The following is a 22,151-nucleotide window of genomic DNA, read 5'->3' on the forward strand; positions in this document are numbered from 1 at the left end:
AAAGTGTCTTCTTCCGCGCTCACCACAGCGTGGCCGAGGCGTAGTGTCCCGCTATGCGGTATTGGCGGTAAACCCCGCAGGGGCTGCTCGGAGTGAACTTCTCCGCCAGATAGAGAACTGGATCCGGCAGCCCCTTCTGCAGTGCCTCCGTGTACGCCCCAGCATAGTTTTCGCCAAACCGCCAAATGAACTGCTCGTTGTAGTCGATGGTCTCGTTCAACTGCTGCACCGGGTTCCCTGCGGAGGGCGGCGGCGGCGTCACCCGGCTGCGTACAGCGAGGACCGGGCAACTAAGCGGATTCGGATAGGAAGGTGAGAATCTTGAGAGAAATCGGTTTGGCAGCGGTTGGGGAAACACAAATCAATGAGAGCCAAAAGCTATTCATATGAGCTTGTGGGAGCTGTCCTCACAGGTCGTCCAGCTGCCCCTGCCTGCCACACACCCCCAACCATGGTGCCTGCCAACCTCAGGAGTTCACTTCGCCGCAGCTCCTCACCTGTGAGTGTAACATTAACGCCCTCCAGGCCCACGTGCAGACCGACGTGGGCTCGGACGCGTGCCGCACTGAAGGCCTTGTAGGATGTATTGGTGCTAACTCTGCCCACTGACCATTCTGCGCTGAAGTGTACCGCTGTGGGGAGAGGCAAACCGTGGGGGAGGGGAAAGGTTAGGGAGAAGATTGGGCAGATGGGATTGGGAGCGTGGTGATGGGAGTTGGGACACTGCACAGAGATGGGGGGGGGGTCTAGGAGTCCAAAGGGATATACACGGTAAGGGTGGAAGAGTGGGCACTAGAAAGAGCCTACTAGAAAGAGAATGGGAAGAGGGAGCGGGAACCCATTCCCAGTTCTCCATTTTCCCAGGTGCCCTCTGGCCACCTCCTTCCTCACCCCAGGTCCCCTCCCCCTCCGCTGCATCACACACTCACCCACAATTTCTGCTCCTATGAACAGGCTGAGGAGAACTCTCACCAACCAGAACCAGCGCTGCAGGAACAGGAACCTGGTCAGGACTGGGTACTGCCCAACCAGAGTCCCCAAGCTCTCCCTTGAACCCATGCCAGCCGGGCCTTTAGTGCTTCTGCAACTTCTCTCTCTTGCCCACTTTCCCCCAGTTACATTCCTGACCTTTAAAGGCTGAAGTCAAGTCATGCAAGTCCCTCTGAGCCACTGGCATTTCTAATGTTTTCTGGCTGCATGCTTCTGCCTCCCAGCCCCATTTCCCAGTCCACCCTGCAACTGGGCTGTCTCTACCTGGTGCTCTCCCACCACCTTCATCCCCTTTCCTCTCCAGCTATCTGACTCCTAGTCCTGGTCCCACCTCCTGCTTGGGTCACTGCCATGATGAGGCTCAGTGAGTCCAGAAGTGCTAGGCAGGCAGCGGTCACCTCCCTCAGGAGAGGGAGGCCTCAAGGTCTGGTCACCAAGTAGAGGAGGTGCGAACACAACCTCTCAGATATTACTAGGTGTGCCAGTTTCCCAGAAAACCAACACAAGACTCAGGGAGGCTAGGTCCTCCTAGACTTGAAAAACAGACAACTTAGGTTCTGGGAGAGGAGGGAATCTAAGAAAAAGTGCCCAGTCTGCTACAACTTCGAAGAAATTTCTGTGGAGAAATCTCTGTCGTTAGGATGGGGGCTCCCACACACATGACTCAACCCAGTGCACAGGTGAAACACAGCAGTATGAGTTGCTGGTTTCTGTCCTCTTGGCCAGAAGGTCGTCACCTGAGGTCGGGATGGGAGTGGGATGGGAGTGGAGGTGCAGCCTGAGGAGAGGCAGGAGACCCCTGCAGCACGTGAAGACTAGAACTGGCCCCAGGATTACTGGACTGGGCTCCCACTCTCTGCAGCAGCCTCCTGAATGTTCCAGCTGGGGTCAGCCTCTGGATGTCTTGTATGGGACCTCTCCCTAACCTTGGGAAGGGGTGCTTGCTGGGCCAGACTTCTGGCTATGCTCCACCTGTCTGGTTCAGTGCTTCAGTTTGACTATTCATGGAAGATATTGCCGCCGTCTTAACTGTCCTGTCCTCCAGAGACATGCTGTCCATGACGCCCTCCACCCCCAGACCCAAGCTTCTAGTACCCCCTTACCGAGTGGCCACGAATCCCGGGTAAGATGAGTAGGAAGCTGGCAGCCAAGGCCAAGAACACCAGAATGACAATGAGTAGCGGGACGCTGACGCCGGCGGCATGCCGGGGCTGAGGGTAGAAGGGCAGCACACCGTTCCACAGAGTCATGCTGCAACCCGGCCGAGCTGGGTCTGTTCCAGCGGGGAGAGCGGTCACTGGCGTCCGAGCCCGGATCCCACTTCCCTTTACCCCGTTCCCTGCGTGCGAGGACTGGACCCAATGGACAAGTCAAGTCTGAGCGCCTCGGCTCGCCCCTGAGGAAGCGCAGCAGCTAGCTGCCCTCAGGCTCTCTGGGTTGGCCGGGACGGAGTTAGGTAGGTGGGAGAGCGGGCTCCGCGTGTTCACTCTGCGTTTGGAAGTCGCACAGGACCTGAAATCCTTTTTATAGCAGCCTGGGCAGCGTGACGAGCCGTGTCGGGGCTTTGCAGCCAGGTCCCAGAGGGAAGAGATCATGCAAACGAGAGGCGGAGGTCGCTATGCAAATGAGAGGAGCCCCGCCTGCATAGCAAGAGGGTGAGTCCCAGTCCAGATGCTCACATCTGGCGCTGGTCTGGCCTGAGTGGACACCTGCACAGCTGGCCGCAGAGGACGCAGAGAGGAGGGTGAGAATGAGGCCGGGGAGGCTGAATATCTGCGGAGCTGGGGAGGAGTGGCGGGGGAGAGGCAGAGAGCAGAGCAGAGAAGCAAAGATACCAAGAAAAAGACGACTTCTGATCCCGATGGGGGCCCTAAGCCGGTTTGAGTGGGACTTGGGACCTGATCTTCCCATCCCTCGTGTCCATGCACAGGCATTCACTGAGGGGTATGAGGGACTGCAGGTTCCAGATTCCCAGCTCACTAGCCACATTCCTTTCCCTGCCTCCTCTAGGAGAAGCAGTTCCTGAGGGGTAGGATTCAAGGCTTTGTTCGGGACCTGGAAGGCTGGAGGTAAAGTCCTGCCAGGGACTGACAAGCCCCAGAGGATTTGTGCCTCCTGGGTTCCTGTGTGTGATCGGGGTTAGTTCTTCCACGGGGTGGAGGGTGGGGACCAGTGTCACTGCCTTGAGGGCTGCTTGTGCCTTTAAAAAAGTGCCCCGCAGGTGCGGGTCCTTGGCGATGTTTCTAAAAGCTTCGCTCCAGAAGTGGGCACAGCTGGCGCCTCCTCCTCCTGTGCCAACTGTCGGGTGGGGGACGCCTGCTCTGTGTCCCTCACGTACCACCTCCCACCCCCTTGGCCGCAGGGTCAGCATGCTCCGCGCAAGGCCAGAGGCACTGGTGCTCCTGGGAGCTCTGCTGACTGCACTCCTGGACCCAGCGGGTAAGTACTAGGCGCCCCTAGTTCGGGATGTCTCCCAGTTTCCCTTGGGAGTTGGGGAAGGGAGACGTGCAGGCAAGCGGCTTCCTGAGGCTGGAAGATCGGGTGAGATGGCTGAGCTGCTCAGCCAGATGGAAAACTTCCTGGCACAGCCTAGACGCCGCGTGAGTATCGCCACTTGGGTCGGGTTGGGGGCGCTGGGCGGGCTGGAGAAGCACGGGCCGAGGCCGTCGGGTCCCAGAGGGGTCGCAGGGAGGCTAGCACTGAGTGGACCACCCTCTGACCCACAGGCGGCCAGGACTCACTGTCGCTGACCTGGGAAGTGCAGCGCTATGACGGCTGGTTCAACAACCTGAGGCACCACGAGCGTGGCGCTGCCGGTGCGTCCTGTGGTCTGGGGTGGGGAACGGCTAGTGGAGGGCAGGGGCGCGGGGGACCCGGCGCGGAGAAGCCGAGAGAGCGCGCCGCCAGCCGCCCGGCTGCCTGCGCCGCGAACTCCTGTACACCCCTGGGGACAGAAGAAGGGGTCTCGTCAGTGGAAGTGGGGAGTTGGAGGGAGGTGTAGAGCGAGGTTCGTGGGCTTGTTGGAGACGGAGTACAGAGCCCGGCTCCCTGCTTCCCACAGGCTCCCGACTGCGGCGCCTTGTACCAGCTAATTATGCGGACGGCGTGTATCAGGCTCTGGGGGAGCCGCTGCTGCCCAACCCGCGCCGACTCAGCAACGCCACCATGCGGGGCACAGCCGGGCGGCCATCCGGCCGCAATCGCACAGTGCTGGGGGTCTTCTTCGGTGAGAGCAAAGTGGGAGAACGCGTCTTCGGTGAGGGTTGACCTGGCGCTCAGCTCAGCGCCTGGGGAGAGGGGCCCTGAGGCCTCTCTGCAAGTCCACAGGAGACCGATGCAAGACCCCGAACCACTTCCTTCCCCCACCAAGCCTCACTTCAAGCCTTTCTTCATCTTGGAGGGATTTGGGGGTGTTGATTCGGGGGTATTTGCTCTCCTAATCTTTCTCTTATCACTGACTACAAACCCAGGAGTGCCACTAACCCTCATTATAGGTCTTAGAAGCTGATTCCCCTGCCGCCCCTCTCCTCCTGTTGTGATTATATCTTCTTTCCCCCGAAGAGGGAGGGAGAGGCAGGATCTGTTAGGAGATGGGGACTGGCTTGGGGGAGCCCTTACATTAATCATATTATTTTGATTCTCCCAACAACTTTATGGGGTGGGCGAGGAGGGTACTATAACCCCACTTCGCGAATTAGAAAAAAGTTTTAGAGCTGGTGGCGCGGAACTTGCCTTGGAACATCTGCCTTTAGGCTCTTGAGAAATTGGCGTCAGCCTTGGCGGTGGGGAGTAGCGATTCCCACCAGTTTGCCCCCGACGCCCGCAGGCTACCACGTGCTCTCGGACCTGGTGAGCGTGGAAAAGCCTGGCTGCCCGGCCGAGTTCCTCAACATCCACATCCCGCCCGGAGACCCCGTGTTCGATCGCGACCAGAGCAGGGACGTGGTGCTGCCCTTCCAGAGGAGCCGCTGGGACCCCGAGACCGGACAGAGCCCCAGCAACCCCCGGGACCTGGTGGGCGGGGCAGGCGGCTGGGGGAGTGGGGTGGGGGCCACCCTCAGCACACCCGCAACGGCCGCCCGGCCCTCGCCCGCTCTGAGCCGCCTCGGCCACCCGACCCCCGGCTCAGCCTCCCGGTGTCCCCGCAGACCAACGAGGTGACGGGCTGGCTGGACGGCAGCGCCATCTATGGCTCCTCGCACTCCTGGAGCGACGAGCTGCGGAGCTTCTCCGGGGGGCAGCTGGAGTCGGGGCCCGACCCCGCCTTCCCCCGGAACGCGCAGGACCCGCTGCGTATGTGGACGGCGCCCGACCCCGCCACGGGACGGCGCGGGCCCCGGGGGCTGTACGGTGAGGCGGCGGGGGCGCGGGCGGGGGGCCGGCGAGGTGCGCCCCCCTGGGGCCCACCCGCGCTCAACTCCTCCCCTGCGTCCCCACGGCGCGGGCAGCCTTCGGGGCGGAGCGAGGGAACCGCGAGCCCTTCCTGCAGGCGCTGGGCCTGCTCTGGTTCCGCTACCACAACCTGTGGGCGCAGAGGCTGGCCCGCCAGTACCCGCTCTGGGGGGACGAGGAGCTGTTCCAGCACGCGCGCAAGAGGGTCATCGCCACCTACCAGGTCGGTCGCGCGGCCCTCCCCCCCACCCCCCACCCCACGTCCCGGTCCCCGGGAGACTCCGCTGCCCCGCACAGCCCTCCATCCTTGGACAGGCCCACCCAGCAGCACCCCTCCCCAGACAGCTACCGTCTAGGGAAAGCCCCTGAGAGTGATAAGGAGGCAAAGCGCTACTTATACCAGAGGTTTTCTCGTGATTGTTATTTAGCTGCCCCTCCCCCCTGCCCTCGTTCCTCGTGGGCAACGGGAACCTCCACCCCTCTCCTGTTTGAGTGTCTCTCCCGTGACTGCCGCTGCCTGCTCCTCGTCTCCCACCTAAGCCTTCCTTGAGCTCAGAGCCCTCGTGGCCTGGCTGCTCCAGCGCTGGCCTCCCATTTCCCCCTCTCTTGACCCTCAGAACATCGCGATGTATGAGTGGCTGCCCAGCTTCCTGCAGCAAGCACCGCCGAATTACACAGGTGAGGGAGTTGAGGGAACACCTGGGTTGAGGGGGGTTTGGGGAGGGGGAGGGGGTCAGGATCCATAGGACAAAGAAGACAGGTGGGTACATGTGACGAGAGTGTGTGAGGGTAAAGAGCCTATTTCTCTTCTTACCCCTGTGGACAGAGTACCGCCCTTTCCTGGACCCCAGCATCTCTCCGGAGTTCCTGGCAGCCTCTGAGCAGTTCTTCTCCACCATGGTGCCTCCTGGCGTCTACATGAGGTGAGGGAGGGTCTGGCTGAGCAGCGCACTGGCAGAGGTGAAGAATTAGTGGTCCTGGGGGCCTGGGGCCTTTTTTACACCCCTACAGTTTCATGGGGGAAAAGAAGCAGAATTTGGTGCCCTAAAACAGCACCCTGCGGTAGGAAGTTCAGTCTTAGCAGGAAAATCTCCCCATTTCCTCCTAATGGCTGAACTTCAGTTGTTGAGAGCAGGATTTGTCCAGCAGCTGGGTCACTCTCTTCCCTCCTTCCCTTCCTACCTGTGTGGACAAAGAGCAACCTCTACCTTCAATCCGCACTCGTTGCCAAATCCCTGCCATGTTCAGGGAAGTTCAGAGGACACCCCTTAGTACTGGCCAGACCCCCTCTAAATCCCTCACCCCACTCAACCCCACCTCAACTTCTCTGAATTCTCTTACTGCATCCTTGCTGATTCCCCATTTCAGAAACACCAGCTGTCATTTCCAGATGGTCCTGAATGAGGGTTTTGGCAGCTCCCCTGCTCTCAGAGTCTGCAACAGCTACTGGATTCGGGAGGTCAGCCTGGGTTCAGGGGCAAGGGAAGGTGGATCAAGGTCAGTCTCATCACACAGGCTGGGAAAAGCAACAATTCCAGTTCTTAGGTGTTGCAGCTCCAGGGTGGCGGGAGTTGAAGGGTAGAGTGATCAGAAAATTATCTGGGGACAACAGCTCAAGAGAGTCTAGGACTGGCCAAGGGCCCTTTATCCTGAGGTGCTGCAATGGTCCTGAGAAGGACCTGGCTTTAGGGAGGGGCCTGAAAACCTACCTTGAGTGTGTTGTTTTTTTCCAGAACCCCAATCTGAACAGTGCCGAGGCAGTGAATCAGCTGCTGCTGGGAATGGCCTCCCAGATTTCGGAGCTGGAGGACAGGATAGTGGTTGAAGATCTGAGGGGTAAGCACTGGAGGCAGAGGGGATGAGGGCCCAGAGGTCCGGGAGCCTGGGGACCCTTCTGGGTTAATCATCAGGCAGACCTAGGGTACCTACAATGCAGGAACATAGATAAACACGCAGCAAACAGCCATTAGAAGAAAACAAGCTTTATTCTAAATTACCGACATCTGAGTATGTGGGGGAAGGGTGGCAGCACAATCTCTGGTGCTTAGGTCGCTAAAGGTTTTTGTCCAGCCCTATGCTGAGGTTAAGGAGGTAGGACGGGGAATTTACTGCTTGGTGACTAGAACAGTCCTGAGTCTTAGGGGAAGAGTTTTGCCAGAAAAATTGCCCCTGGTCACACATGATGACAGTGACCCTGCACCAAGGCAGGTCACGTGTCAAGGAGTGCTGAGTGTGGGTAATGCCAACAGCCCAATTCAAGGCTGCTGGGCGAAGAAGGGTTAGAGGGACTGAGCCTAGAGCCTGGTCCTCTCTCCTCCTCAGATTACTGGCCTGGCCCTGGCAAGTTCTCCCGCACTGACTATGTGGCCAGCAGCATCCAACGTGGCCGAGATATGGGGCTGCCCAGCTATAGCCAAGCCCGACAGGCCTTGGGGCTGATGACCCCAGAGAACTGGAGTGACCTCAACCCCAACGTGGACCCTCAGGTCAGGAATAGTGATGATAATAATGGCAGCTAAAGCTTTCTTGTGGTGATACTGTTCGAAGTCCTTTACACATGTAACACATTTAATCTATGTCAAGAACGTTACAGAGTAGATACCATAATTATCGCCGTTTTACTGACGACATAATTGGTAAGTCAGTCTTGGAGGCAGCATTTAAATTCAGCCACCTGATTCCAGAGTATCCTCACCACTGCATTGTACCATTACTGCAGAGTGGCCCCTGGGTTGGGTGCCATTGTCCTATTCCTGCAGGGTCTCCCCCCATGAGTTGGGTGACCCTGCAGCTGCTGATCACTGGGGATAGGCAGTCTGGGTAGTGACACACTGGTCCTCCCACCAGACTTGTCACCACCTGAGGAGGGCTGCCTAGATAGAGGAGACTTCCTCAGGCCTGAGCAGCAAGCCAGGCAGCTGACGGGGTCCTGTGTTTGAGGGATGGGGCAATAGTGGCTGCCCTCCCAACACAAAACCACACGCTCACACGCTCCTCACTTCCTGTGTGGCCCCAGGTGCTGGAGGCCACAGCCGCCCTGTACAACCAGGACCTGTCCCAGCTGGAGCTACTCCCCGGGGGGCTCCTGGAGAGCCATGGGGACCCTGGACCCCTCTTCAGCGCCATCGTCCTCGATCAGTTTGTGCGACTGCGGGATGGCGACCGCTACTGGTTTGAGAACAGCAGGAATGGGTGAGGCCTGCCTGGGTTCCCACCTCAGACTCTACCTCGGCCTGGGCCCCAGACCCTCTGCCTGTAAACAGCACCCGGCTGTCCCAGCACCCCTCCCCAACCCCTCTCGGTCTCTTTTCTCATCTGGGTCCCTGGGCCTGAGTTTGCTGGAGACCTGTGTCCCCTTCCCATCCCAACAATTCCTGGCTTTCTCTAACTTAGGCTATTCTCCACGGAGGAAATTGCAGAAATCAGAAACACCACTCTTCGGGACGTGCTGGTGGCTGTCACCAGAGTGAACCATGGTGCCCTGCAGCCCAATGTCTTTATTTGGCAACAAGGTGGGTGGCCTGGGAGAACACAAGCAGTGGTGGCAGAGAAGGGACAGAGGTTGTGTGGGGATCACTTGGTGCTGTCCAGGGAGCTAGGCACCAGGCAGCTCCTTCTGTGTTGGTCTGGGAGGCCTGCATTAGGCCACCTCCCCCAGTAGAGACTAGACTGGTTTGCAGGCTGAACCTTGTGGTCAAGTTGGGATAGATGCTGAGAGATGGGATGTGGAAGAGGAATTTTTGAGGGGAACGAGTTCCAGGGAGGAGGGTTTGGGAGGGAGTGGGTACCTGGTCCTTTATAGGACAGAAGGGAAGGCTGCCTAGCCAAAGAGTGGGATCCTCAGGCCCTGAGCTCTTCTGTGCCTTTCCCTCAGGTGCACCCTGCCCTCAGCCCCGGCAGCTCACAAGTGAAGACTTGCCCCCCTGTGTGCCCCTGACTGTGACTGATTTCTTCGAGGGCAGTGGTCCTGGTTTTGGCATCACCATCGTGGCTCTGTGCTGTCTCCCACTAGGTGAGCCCTTTACCCCTTCGCCCATTTCTCTTCTGGCTCCCCTCCTCCTCACAGGCTGTCCCTGCCCCTCATTACCTGCTGGCCTGTAAGGCTAGCTCCTAGGTACATTTGAAGCCAGGCTCAGGGGGCCTTGGGAAGGGAGGGGCAGCAGCCAAAGCCTCAGTGAAGCTGTAGGCGAGGCCCCCCCCCCAGTGGCTCCTTCTGACCCCCTTCAGTGAGCCTGCTTATCTCTGGGGTGGTGGCCTATTTCCGGGGCCAAGAGCGCAAGAAGCTACAAAAGAAAGGCAGAGAGAGTGTGAAGAAGGAAGCAGCCGAAGATGGAGTGTCAGGTGAGATGGGGCCAAGGGGCGGGAAGGGGGAAGGGGACAGACGGGGGGGGGGGCGGTGCTGGGAGAAAGAACCATGTTACAGATGTGGGGAGGGAGCCAGGCTTTGGGGGTGCCTGCTCAGACTGGCAGAGTGGAACTAGCCTGAGGGCAGAGGACTGAGGACCTCTGTTGAACCACTCTGCCCCACTGTCCCTTCCCTAGCGATGGAGTGGCCGGGACCCAGGGAGAGGGGCTATCCCATCACCATCCAGCTGCTCCCAGACAGGCGTCTGCAGGTCCTGGACAGGCGTCTCTCTGTGCTCCGCACCGTCCAGCTGCGGCCCCCGCAGCAGGTCCACCTCATCCTGTCCAGCAACCGCGGACGCCGCACCCTGCTGCTCAAGATCCCCAAGGAGTATGACCTGGTATGGCCCATCCTGCCTCCCCGGCTTGGGCTGCCCTCACACATCTCCCCTCTCACGGCGAGTCCTCTCCGGCCACCCCGTCCTCCGCTACAGAGCTCAGTTGTGAAGGCTGATGCTGGGAGGAGGCACTCCTTTCAGAGGTCCCCAGACCCACCGGACTCTCCCTCTGACCCGCTTTGGGTCTCTCACGTGGTCCCAGCCGGGATGGAATGGGGGAGGGCTTTTTTTCTCCGTCCCCCAACCCCAGACCCTCTGAGGGGAGGCTGAACCAGAAGCTTGAGGCTTCCTCCCCCCAGGTGATGCTGTTTAACTCGGAGGAAGAGCGAGGCACCTTCGTGCAGCATCTGCAGGGCTTCTGTGTGAGCTGGGCTCTGGGCCTTGATGTGGCTGAGATGAGTGAGCCTGAGCTGTTCAGGAAGGCTGTGACCAAGCAGCAGCGGGGCCGCATCCTGGAGGTCTTCTTCAGACACCTCTTTGCCCAGGTGCCTGACTGTGCCTTTTGGAGGCAGGACCGGGCCCAGGGGTTGAAGGGACCCTGGGCTGGACAGGACCCTATGTGGGGTGATCTAAGCTTCTGCTCTGCGGGCTGGAGATTTCAGTTTCCTCATCTATGAAACAGTGATTAAAATAGGATCCATCCCTTTAGGTTGTTGTGAGGATTCAGGGAGATGGTCTACATCAGTGGTTCTCAAAGTGTGGCCCCTGGACCAGCAGCAGCAGGCTCATCTGGGAATTTGTTAGAAATTCAAGTCCTCAGGCCCTTCCCCAAGACCTAGGAAATGAGGAACTCTGGGCTTGGGGCCCACAAGCCCACCAGAGGCTTCTGATTCACTCTAAAGTTTGATAAACACTGTTCTATGTACAGGGTTTAGCCCAAGTGCTTGCTTCATTATAGGCATTTAACAAATGGTAGCTACATGTATATGACTTTTAAAATCAGGCACATGGCAGCCCTGTCTGAACTGACAAGAGAACATATCTTTAGCCCCTTCCTCCCTGTCCACTTAATGTCTGCTGCAGCTTCTGTCCCCAGTGTAGGCTCTCTCACTTTGCATTCCCAAACTGTGCCCCTCCCCGTTCCCTCCCCATCCCCTGCTACAGTCACCCCCTCTGCAGAGAGCAGAAGCCCAAGTCAGAAATTTATCTAATGACCATGAGCAGCCACCAGGGCTCACCCTTTCTGATCTGGACTTTGGGGAGATGTGAGAGGTCACTGAACTGCTTCCAGCCCAGGCCTCACCTCCTTCTCTCCCTCCCTCTGCTGCTGCCCGAGTGCAGGTGCTGGACATCCACCAGGCAGACGCAGGGACCCTGCCCCTGGACTCGTCACAGAAGGTGTGGGAGGCCCTGACATGTGAGCTGAGCCGGGCCGAGTTTGCTGAGTCCCTGGGCCTCAAGCCCCAGGACATGTTTGTGGAGTCCATGTTTTCTCTGGCCGACAAGGACGGCAATGGCTACCTGTCCTTCCGGGAGTTCCTGGACGTCCTGGTGGTCTTCATGAAAGGTAGGGGGATGGTGGACCATCCCAGGAGTCAGGTGTCTTTCAGCAGAGAGGTGACGGGCATCCCCCTATCTCCTCCCAGGCTCCCCAGAGGACAAGTCCCGCTTGATGTTCACCATGTATGACCTTGATGGGAATGGCTTCCTCTCCAAGGACGAGTTCTTTACCATGATGCGGTATGGGGTGGGCCTCTCCAGTCCTGAGACTTGCTGATATTTTAAACAGGAAAACAGGTCAGGTCAGAGGAGGGTAGGCGAGGAGGTTATGAAGCCATCTGCATATAGGTACTATATCCTAGACACTCAGAGCATCCAGCTTCAGAAGTTTGTCTGGACAGGCCCCTGCCTCCAGGAGGGTCTGTATTTGCAGTGCCAACACGACCAGAAAATTCTCCCTAGTTACAAAAGACAACCAACATCAAGATGACCAGTAACAAAGCCCACTCACCCCTTCTGAATGCCTTTGGGTCTTTGCTAACTCTTCAAATGCTGTGCTTTACACAGTGAGATAATGAATCATGGAGGATGGATGCCCTGGGTCACTGCCAGTATTAATCACCATGACAGGCAGGAGGAGAAACATGGAAAGTTCTTCTGTATTCCAACCCTTCTCTCTTCCTGCTTCTTAAACCATTTCTTGTTGTGGTGTGCCGATAAAGACCTGTTTTGAGCTCATAGACTTATTCCTGAAGACCGTGCTCCAGTAACACAGCTGCCTGCAGCTCTATAAGGACAGGGTTCATATCTCTCTTTGTTCCCTGCTGAATCCCCTCCTCCGCACTGTGATTGGCACATAGCAGGCATTCAATACATAGTTAACTGAATCAGATGAAACAAATAAGCAAATGAATGAACAGAATGCATAGAACAGCCCAGACCCTTTTAACTCTTCTACCCCTGTAAGCCTCCTCATTGCTTTCAGCTTTCACCTTAACTGCCACATTCTTTACAGTCCAGATACCACAACTGGACGTGGGCTTCTGAAAGGGCTAGGGCGAAGTGCATTGCAGTTGTCCCTCGCTGGGCGTTCTGCTGCAGGACCCTCTAGGAGACGGTCTCTGCCCCCAGGGGCTGAGGTCCACATCCTCGGCCTGTACTCAGTTTGGCTCTTGCTCAGTCTCACCCTGAGCAAGTGGGATGATGTGTTTTTTTTAATGTGATGGCAGTACTTGCTGTGCCATGCACGCAAAGGTCTTTTTCTGCTGGACTCACACAAACTTGCATGTTTATTTGCTTTTGTCCCAAAGCACAGTCTAAGAAAAGAGTTATGGCCACTGTAGCTGCCACTGTGGGTGCTGTCACATTGGGTGCGGAGGTACTCCTGCCTATGCCCCAGGCTGTTGGCACAAGGAAGCAGCAGCCAGTGCAGCTACATCTCCCCTCCCAACCCCCCTGCTGGACCACGAACGGGGTGCCCGGCGGTGGTGTGGGAGGTATCAACACGAGAGCGGGCCACGTGAGAGCACCATGGCACACGTGGACAAGTCCCTACACTAAGTGGACATTCATCCCAGCTGTAGATGCCCCCCTGTTTGGGGGCTGCTTTCTTTAACTGGTCAAGGTCACTTTCAATTTTGTTCTGCCTTTTGAGCCCTTGGCCACCCCACCCAGCTTAGCGTCAGCGGCAGGCTGGATGAACACCTTCTCAGTGCCATTTCCTGGGTCACTGGTAACCACATTAGATAGTCTGGGGCCTGCCCCACCCAGCACCTGCCTGAACCTGACCTTGCCGGGTGACAGGCTGCTTTTGTCTCTCCTCCTTCCCCCTGCCCAGGTCCTTCATCGAGATCTCCAACAACTGCCTGTCCAAGGCCCAGCTGGCCGAGGTGGTGGAGTCCATGTTCCGGGAGTCGGGCTTCCAGGACAAGCAGGAGCTGACGTGGGAGGACTTCCACTTCATGCTGCGGGACCACGACAACGAGCTCCGCCGCACCCAGCTCTGCGTCAAGGGTGGAGGTGGAGGTGTGTGAGTTTGGAAGGCGTCAGGAATGGGCGTGTCTTCAAAATGAGAGTTCCTGGTGCATAGCACTCAGGTCTTATTTCTCTTTTAGTCCTTGGTGCCTAGTAGAGAGCCGGCACATGTAATCAAGGGTATCACATACACTTGTGCAATTTATGCACAAAGATACCCACTGAGGGCTCAGGGCAGGCTGAAGTCCAGCCCACATGCTACACACCAACCATGTGCATTGGTCTGGGGTGTGTCCGGCCAGAGGAAGAGGCCCTATTTTCTCTACACAAAGGACCTGCAGGGTTGCATCCGCCTGGAGGGGGGCCCCTTTTCTAATTGCACTCAGTTGCCACATTGTCTAGCAGTGGCCGCCGCCCTGTGTACAGTGGGTGCTCGGTGTGGGCAGTGAGGGGAGCAAGGCTGGAGAGAGAGATGGGGACATGACCAAGTCACTGGCAAGTGCCACGGCAGCCTTCCTAGGACAGTCTCCTCCCTCGTGGGGAAGCCCGTCCAGCTTCTTGTTCTCCCCAGGTATTGGAGACATTCTTAAACCAAACGTCAGCTGTCGAGTGTCATTCATCACTCGGACTTCTGGGGAACGGTGAGTGGGAACGGGGCACTGGGAGGTGCCCCGGCTGGGTCCCCTGCAGAGAAATGAAGGAGTAGGGCTGGTGGAATCAGCCCCTGGGCCAGACATTTGCTCTGAAAGTAGCTCTCAGCGCACGGTTCTAGCCTGAGTTCCAGCTGCCTCACACACATACCCCTTACCGCTCAGGAGCCTGGCTCTCTCCCTGCCCCTCCAGGACAGGATCATTCTACAGAGCATATGACCAGATCATATTCATTCCTTCTGTCTTGCCTTCTGCCTGGCTTCTTTCCGACCGGTTTTATGGGCAGGTTCTGTGGACAGAAATGAGTCCCAGGATCTATCCCCTCCCACACCAGCCCCAACTCTGACTTGGCAGTTCTTCTCCTGGCTGCAAAGACAAGGGGAGAATGAGACCCATTTTTCTCTTCTCAGTTTTTGCCCTCAGGGAGTGGGGCTCCCTGTCTCAGAAGCCCCAGAGTTGGGAGGCCCTGGGCTGAAGAAGAGGTTTGGCAAAAAGTAAGTGTTTCCCAGACCCTTGACCCAAGGAGACATGGGGAGAAGTCTCAGGGTCTCTGGTCTGCCCACACCTCCACACACAAGGAACCATCCTGAGACTCATTCCATGTGTCCCTGACGGGATTGGCAGGCTATTGAGTTAATGACTCTTCAACCTCTGCACCCTGATCTTCAGGCAAGGGGCCTGGCACTCAGATGCAGCTCCAGGCAGTGAGGGGTCTCCTGGCTCCTGCCTGCTTTGGGCACAGCAGTGAGGCCTGTGCAGGGAGCAGGAAGAAGGAAGGACAGAACAGATAGGAGGAAGTGGAGATGGAGTAGTGGGGAGATGGAAGAGTGGGTGGATAGGGCAAATAAAGCTGAGAGGTAAAGGCTTGGCAGAGTGGGATTCTACCCTCCAAAAGCTTTTTCTTTCATCTGTTGTGGCCCGTTCTGACTGCTACCAGATCACCAGGTCTCCTTCACAGGGTGGCATTTAGGGGAGGACAGGGTGCCCTGACCTCAGGCCACCTGCCTCCCATTGCTACAGGGCAGTGGTACCCCCTCCCCGGCTATACACAGAGGCGCTGCAGGAGAAGATGCAGCGGGGCTTCCTGGCCCAGAAGCTGCAGCAGTACAAGCGCTTCGTGGAGAACTACCGGCGGCACATCGTGGCCGTGGCAATCTTCTCAGCCATCTGTGCCGGCCTGTTTGTGGAGCGTGCTTACTGTACGGAGAGTTCCAGGTTGTGGGCAGTGGGAGGGGAGATGTGAGAGCCTTCTGCTTGTTATTCTTGATCCTCAGGCGTCTGGATGGGGGAGCCCAGCTGTTCTGACTGGGGTCCAGGCCTCTGTGCTGTGCTGATCCACCCCCACTGTGCCCCCAGACTATGCCTTTGCCTCGCCACCCTCGGGCATTGCAGAGACCACCCTCGTGGGCATCATCCTGTCGCGGGGCACGGCGGCCAGCGTCTCCTTCATGTTCTCCTACATCCTGCTCACCATGTGCCGCAACCTCATCACCTTCCTGCGAGAGACCTTCCTCAACCGCTACGTGCCCTTCGACGCCGCCGTGGACTTCCATCGCTGGATCGCCATGGCTGCTGTCGTCCTGGCCAGTATGTGGCTCCCGGGCACGCTCGCCACTGCTGCAGCGCCCTGGGTCGAGCTGTGGGGGAAGCAGTGGGGAGACTGGAGCTACTTATACTTCCTGCTCTCCTCGGGGCTGGAGGTAGAGTTGGCCCTGGAGGCGTCTCTAACAGGATGTGTCTTTCAGTTTTGCACAGTGCTGGCCACGCGGTGAATGTCTACATCTTCTCAGTCAGCCCCCTCAGCCTGCTGGCCTGCATCTTCCCCAGCGTCTTTGTGAATGATGGGTCAGTTTTGGGGAGGGTCCCCCTTGGGAATCCTGGGGCAGGCCTCGGGGTACAACAGAAAAGAGGTAGATGGCCCTAGACCCTCCACTCTCTCACTAAGTGAGGGCGAGAAGCTAGCGTCCTTGGAGAAGCTGAGAGATGACTTCCTTGCCCTCAGGAAGGAAGCAGGCCGTAATTGGCCAGGAAAGGAGTTTGGGAGATGAAGTCGGAGGCTCTTTCTCACGTGTACCTGACACATAGCTTGCTATCTCAGCCTACTGTCCATTCACTGGGCAAATATTTGTGGAACACGTCCTGTGTGTCCATCCAGGAGCCAAAGAGTTGGGATGCCAAGATACATGCAGTCGTTCAACAAATATTTATTGAGCATTTACTCTGTGCTGGGCATTGTTTGAGCATAGGGATAGAGCATGGAGGTAAGCTCCCTGCCCTCATGGAGCTTACAGAATATGAAACAAGCACTCAAGGAAGCAAAGGTCAGCTGCAGTAGGAGAATTCAAGATAACACAGGAGGAAGAACTGCTTTGGGATCAGAGGGTGGAACTGTAGGAGGCTGGGTGCCATGTTGTTTGGAAGGATCCTTGGCCATCTGGGTTGAGGCCCAGTAACCTCCGCATTCAGGGCCGTCAGGAACAGAGTCACATTGCAACAGTGGAGGAGCCCCTCCTTCCCCAGCCTGAGGCTCTGGGTGTCTTTGTCCTACAGGTCCAAGCTTCCCCAGAAGTTCTACTGGTGGTTCTTCCAGACGGTCCCAGGTAAAGAGTAGACTGTATGTGGAGTCTGGGGTTTCTGTCTGAGGACTTTTGCTTTTGTCCTCATCTTCCCATGAATACACACTTGTCTATAGTGGTCATAGGTTCCCTTTGCAGCCTCCAGCACAAGCCTCAGCTCCAGCTTCTTTGAGCAAGCTGTTCTGGGAGCCAGGGAGGAATGAGAGAAGTCAGGGAAGAAGAGCAGAATGGGGAAATACCCTCTGGTATTCTCAGCCCAGGCTGAGGTCCCGAGACCAGGGACTCTCTGACCCTGTCCCCGCTGCCCCCAGGTATGACAGGGGTGCTCCTGCTCCTGGTTCTCGCCATCATGTACATCTTCGCCTCCCACCACTTCCGGCGCCGCAGCTTCCGGGGCTTCTGGTTGACCCACCACCTCTACATCCTGCTCTACGTGCTGGTGAGGGACTCCTCTGGGCAGGGCCAGGCCACAGGGCAGAGATGAGCACTCATGATGTGGGGAGGGAGCAGGGTGAATTGGACGCAAGATCTCAGACTGAGACCCCGAGATCTGAGACCGCAGTCTATGGAGCCTATGCCAGCCCCATCTACCCTGCCCAGGCCCAGGGCCCCGGCAGGAAGTATTTGGGTAGGGTGGGTACAGGAAGGGGGCCAGCTGGGCCTGAGCTATACTAACTGGCCATGTCTCCAGCTCATCATTCACGGCAGCTTCGCTCTGATCCAACTGCCCCGTTTCCACATCTACTTCCTGGTGCCAGCACTTATCTATGTGGGGGATAAGCTGGTGAGCCTGAGCCGGAAGAAGGTGGAGATAGGCGTGGTGAAAGCAGAACTGCTGCCTTCAGGTACCAGGCCTGGCCTGACCCTGGGTGGGGAGCATTGGAGGTCAACTCATGGGACGTGGGGAGACAGCTCCCCAGGCCTCCTCATCCCATTGCTGCCTCTGTTAGCCTCTCAGGGACCCCTGCAGCTTTCCTGATGGAACTGAAGCCCCCAAAAGACCTGTGCTTAGTTCCCAGGAGGACTTGCGGACAGTGAGAAGTGACTATGAGAAGAGGAGGCTGAAAGTGCATTCAGAGGGGTTTAAGGACAAGAAAGACCCGCGCACGTGTGGCCTGGGTGCAGGGCGGGGAACCATATATCCCTCTCCCATTCCTTCACTCAGAATAACCTCTCTTCAGAGACAGATAAATGGCCCAGACTGCAAGAGTCTGTTGTTGAGAGTCAGTGTTGGCCAGGGTGGGGATTCACATCAATGTAAAGGGTGGTGGAAGATGACTTAAGTGACAAGGGGCCGGCTAACCTTCAGGACTCACATAGTAAGAAAATTAACCTCCCTTCAACTTTATTTCAATCAAGATTATTTAAGAGCAAAGTCTCAGCATGGTATTAGCATGCCTTCTGCATCCTCCAGTACTTGCGAAACTCCTTTTTCCACAAAGAGAGAACAAGCCTGAGGCTCAGCTGTGGTCAGGCAACAAACACTATCCAGCTAAAATTCGATAAAACATGGTACCTTCTGTTTAGACCACATGATACTTAGGCAAGGCAATGTCGGGTATTGGTTAAGAGCTTGGCCTCTGGAGCTAGATAGAGCACATGATACTGGTTTTCTACTCACCTTAGTGACCTAAATGTTCTTCTCAAGGTAAATTGAATTGAAAAAGTAAGTCAATGTAAAGAAAAATGTTAGATAAATGATAGTGCAGGAGGTGTGCTGATATGGCCCACCATAAAGGTAACCCTTATACGGTGGAGGTTTGGCAAACACTGAGATGGTACCTGGGGAGCCTGAGGTCCCCTGACCTAGTAAGCTGGTATCCAGGACAGTGGTATCAGGCCTGGGCCCTTGGTGGGAAGAATCAGCAAAGAGGAGGGGAGGGGCTGGAACAGGAGAGCAGAGAAGCCCAGCTCTTGAGTTACCCAGGAAACAGAGAAGGGGGCACTCCAACTCCCAGCCCCAGAAGCCATACTCGCTCAGATCATGTGACCACTCCCTGTGCCTCAGGTGTGTGGAGAGGACAGGGTACCTGCCAGTCCTCAGGTACCAGGAGGAAGCCCTCTGATCCCCGCCCCTCCCTGCCCATGACCCCCAGGAGTGACCCACCTCGAGTTCCAGCGGCCCCAAGGCTTTGAGTACAAGTCAGGACAGTGGGTGCGGATCGCCTGCCTGGCTCTGGGGACCAACGAGTACCACCCCTTCACCCTGACTTCTGCGCCCCACGAGGACACGCTTAGCCTGCACATCCGGGCAGTAGGACCCTGGACCACCCGCCTCAGGGAGATCTACTCACCCCCGACGGGTGACAGCTGTGCCAAACATCCAAAGGTGCCCATCACTGGGAACCACTTTTGGGGTTCTGGCATTGACAGAAGGTCCCCACCCTCCCCGACCTTGGGATAAGATGCTCCAGCCACCCCAAAGCCAGACTGGGAGAGGGCTGGGGTGCCTCAAAGAAACTAGTTCTCCCTGTCCTCCCCGCCCCCCCATTTCTAACCTCAGAGCTGGGGAAGGGCCAGGCTCATCTCACCTTCCTCTTCTGTTGGCAGCTGTACCTCGATGGACCATTTGGAGAGGGCCACCAGGAGTGGCATAAGTTTGAGGTGTCCGTGCTGGTGGGAGGGGGCATTGGGGTCACCCCCTTTGCCTCCATCCTCAAAGACTTGGTCTTCAAGTCATCCTTAGGCAGCCAAATGCTCTGTAAAAAGGTGAGTGTCCCTCTCCCATTCTTCAAAGAAATGGGGACAGACAGCCTGATTGTGTCCCCACATCCCAGCAGAGTAGCATGATAAAAAGTCCCTGGCTCCTAGGCAACTGGTTCTGCTGGGGCCATTCATACCCAGTTGCCCAGATGGCAAACATTTGAGGGAGGGTAGGAGGTATAGCCAGAAGAGCCTCTGCTGGGATCTGTGGCTAGAAGCCTTGGATCAGGCCTGTGGGTCCTGCCAGAGGTTTGGTGCCTGTGGGTGGTCCAGGGCTTCCCACCATCTCAGTATAAGCATCTGGGTGGAGGAACCTTGAGCTGAGCTGAGTCAGAGCCCTAGTTATGTGTCCCCAGATCTACTTCATCTGGGTGACACGGACCCAGCGGCAGTTTGAATGGCTGGCTGACATCATCCGGGAGGTGGAGGAGAATGACCACCAGGACCTGGTGTCCGTGCACATCTACATCACCCAGCTGGCTGAGAAGTTTGACCTCAGGACCACCATGCTGGTACGTCAGGGCCGGCCAGGCAGGGCAGCTCAGTGGGTATGTGGGTTGACAGGGTAAGGATGGCCAAGGCAGGTGGGTGGACCACCATCTGGACTAGGAGCTGACCCTGGCCCTGCCTGGCTGTGACCTTCCTCCTCTACTCCCTCCCCCAGTACATCTGTGAGCGGCACTTCCAGAAGGTGCTGAACCGGAGTCTGTTCACGGGCTTGCGCTCCATCACCCACTTTGGCCGACCCCCCTTCGAGCCCTTCTTCAACTCTCTGCAGGAGGTCCACCCAAAGGTCAGTCCCACCCCGACCCATCCTTCCCCTGCCAGGACTTCCTGGCCCTCAAGCAGCCTTCAGCTGGGTACTGAGCAGAGGACCTCAGGATGGGGTCAAGCATTGGAGAAGGGCTTTAAACCCCACTCCCTGCCTCCCCAACTCAAGCCTCCTCCTCAGGGCCTGGGGTCAATGCCCTGGTCATTCCAGCCAGGCTTGAGAAGCAGCTCCCTCCTGGGGAGGAAGCCCACAGGCCTCTCCTTCTCTGCAACCACTGCCGCCCCCCCCCCACACTTGACAGGTGAGGAAGATCGGGGTGTTTAGCTGCGGCCCTCCAGGAATGACCAAGAATGTAGAGAAGGCCTGTCAGCTCATCAACAGGAAGGACCAGGCCCACTTTGTGCACCACTATGAGAACTTCTGAGCCCTCCCTCCCTGGTTCCGGATCCCTCCATGGACCAGCCCTGCCTGCAGTTTCTGTCAGAATTCACCTCTGGCCTCAGCTGGAGAGCTGGAAGAGCCTCTCCCTCATTACCCCATCTGTCCCAGGCTCTGAGAAGATAGAGGAGGCCCTTCTAGCTTAAGCCACAACAGGCTGTGGCAGACAAGGTAGGGAGGGGACAGTCCCTGCCCTGTGACAACTATGGAGGTGAAGAGATACAACCGCATTTTCCTCTGATAGGTCCCCATGTCTGTTTTCCTTCCAGAAAATCAATGTATTGCTTGGTATTTTCTAGGCCTAGGCATTTGAGGGAGGACAGGGTGGGGATACCTGGTGTGAAGAGAGGGTTCAGAGTGAGAATCTCCTTAGAGCCCAGCTTAGAAGTTGCGATGCTAAACCTGGATGGCCTGCCTGCCTCAATTCAGTCTCCGAGGCCTTTTCCCTCCAGCTCTACCCCCCAACCCATTCCTGCTCCTAGAGTATCAGGAATCCTGAGGAGCAACCAGCAACGCCCACTGCCCTCACCTCTTGGCTGGCCCTTAGCCTGCTGGAGCAGCCCCTCAGCTCTGGTACCAAGGGAGTCCAGCCTCTCTGCCAATCATCCAGAGTTCCCACTCAGCTCCCCTCCTCCACAGGACTTGGATGACCAACTGTCCCAGTTTGCCCAGGACTCTCCCAGTCTTGGCACTGAAAGCCTCTTGTCCTAGGATACCCCTCAGTCCCAGGCAAATCAGGACAGTTGGTCACCTTCCACAGGAGCCAATCTGGGACATCACCTCCATATTCTTTAAGACCCTTCCTTTTCCTTCTTCAACTGGCTCTTTCCTCAAAAGCTAAGCTTTAATTAAAAAAAAACAAAAGGTATAATTTGCATAAAGTGTACAGATCTTAAAGTTACCATGTACTACATGTGTTATTACTACCCAAATCAAGATATAGAACATTTCCATCACCCCAGAAACTTCCCTTGTACCCCTTCCAGTCAGTCTCCCCAGGCCTTAGAAGCAACCACAGATGTGATTTTTTGTTATCACTCCAGATTCATTTGGTCATACTGAATGTACTCTTTTGAAACTGGCTTGTTTTACTCAGCACAATGTCTCTGTGATTCATCCATGTTGTTGTATGTATCAGTAGTTTGTTCCTTTTTATTGATGTGTCATATTCCATTATGGAGATGTACCACAGTTTGTTTATTGAATCTTCTGTTAATAGACATTTAGATTGTTTCTAGTTTTTGATAATTATGAATAAAGCTGCTATGAACTTTCTTATGGCTTATCTTTTGGTGAACATAATGCACTCATTCCTCTCGGGTATGTATCTAGGAGTAAAATTGCCGGGTAATAGCGTCCTCCAGCCAATAGGACCTGTGGTAGGGAGAGTTTCAGGCCATCTCCACATTCCTGCCCCAGGCTTCTGTCCTCATTGGTCATACTCTACCTCTTCTGACAGGTCAGATGCCTTTA

At 56.7% G+C, this 22,151-nt stretch overlaps 2 protein-coding genes across 5 annotated transcripts; one reads left to right on the forward strand and one right to left on the reverse strand.

Moving 5' to 3' along the window:
- Window positions 1–19: 19 nt before the first annotated feature.
- On the reverse strand, window positions 20–2,240 carry LOC103015248 (dual oxidase maturation factor 2). The gene is made up of 4 exons (XM_007169687.2): window positions 2,094–2,240; window positions 930–987; window positions 498–632; window positions 20–237 (listed from the first exon to the last, which is right to left on the reverse strand). The coding sequence occupies exons 1-4, from the start codon at window positions 2,238–2,240 to the stop codon at window positions 20–22; spliced, it is 558 nt and encodes a 185-aa protein (XP_007169749.2).
- On the forward strand, window positions 256–21,936 carry DUOX2 (dual oxidase 2). Of its 4 annotated transcripts, none has more exons than XM_057543974.1 (36): window positions 263–312; window positions 2,521–2,645; window positions 3,001–3,059; window positions 3,353–3,429; window positions 3,717–3,806; window positions 4,052–4,216; window positions 4,817–5,004; window positions 5,139–5,340; window positions 5,439–5,605; window positions 6,000–6,060; window positions 6,209–6,305; window positions 6,751–6,841; window positions 7,116–7,218; window positions 7,705–7,868; window positions 8,399–8,574; window positions 8,776–8,894; window positions 9,257–9,394; window positions 9,610–9,723; window positions 9,925–10,127; window positions 10,424–10,609; window positions 11,406–11,631; window positions 11,711–11,804; window positions 13,402–13,589; window positions 14,110–14,179; window positions 14,600–14,683; window positions 15,210–15,388; window positions 15,546–15,776; window positions 15,935–16,034; window positions 16,740–16,789; window positions 17,077–17,204; window positions 17,457–17,610; window positions 18,862–19,094; window positions 19,316–19,474; window positions 19,825–19,980; window positions 20,133–20,261; window positions 20,542–21,936. In XM_057543974.1, the coding sequence occupies exons 4-36, from the start codon at window positions 3,360–3,362 to the stop codon at window positions 20,662–20,664; spliced, it is 4,638 nt and encodes a 1,545-aa protein (XP_057399957.1). In that variant the 5' UTR covers window positions 263–312; window positions 2,521–2,645; window positions 3,001–3,059; window positions 3,353–3,359; the 3' UTR covers window positions 20,665–21,936. The 4 variants fall into 4 exon arrangements, with proteins under 4 accessions (XP_057399958.1, XP_057399959.1, XP_057399957.1 ...); XM_057543973.1 differs by lacking the exon at window positions 263–312 and adding an exon at window positions 2,398–2,446 and having other exon boundaries at window positions 2,524–2,645; XM_057543975.1 differs by lacking the exons at window positions 20,133–20,261; window positions 20,542–21,936 and having other exon boundaries at window positions 256–2,645; window positions 19,811–19,968.
- Window positions 21,937–22,151: the final 215 nt, after the last annotated feature.

Source organism: Balaenoptera acutorostrata, chromosome 3 (assembly GCF_949987535.1).
Source record: "Balaenoptera acutorostrata chromosome 3, mBalAcu1.1, whole genome shotgun sequence".
Classification (NCBI taxonomy): Eukaryota; Metazoa; Chordata; class Mammalia; order Artiodactyla; family Balaenopteridae; genus Balaenoptera; species Balaenoptera acutorostrata.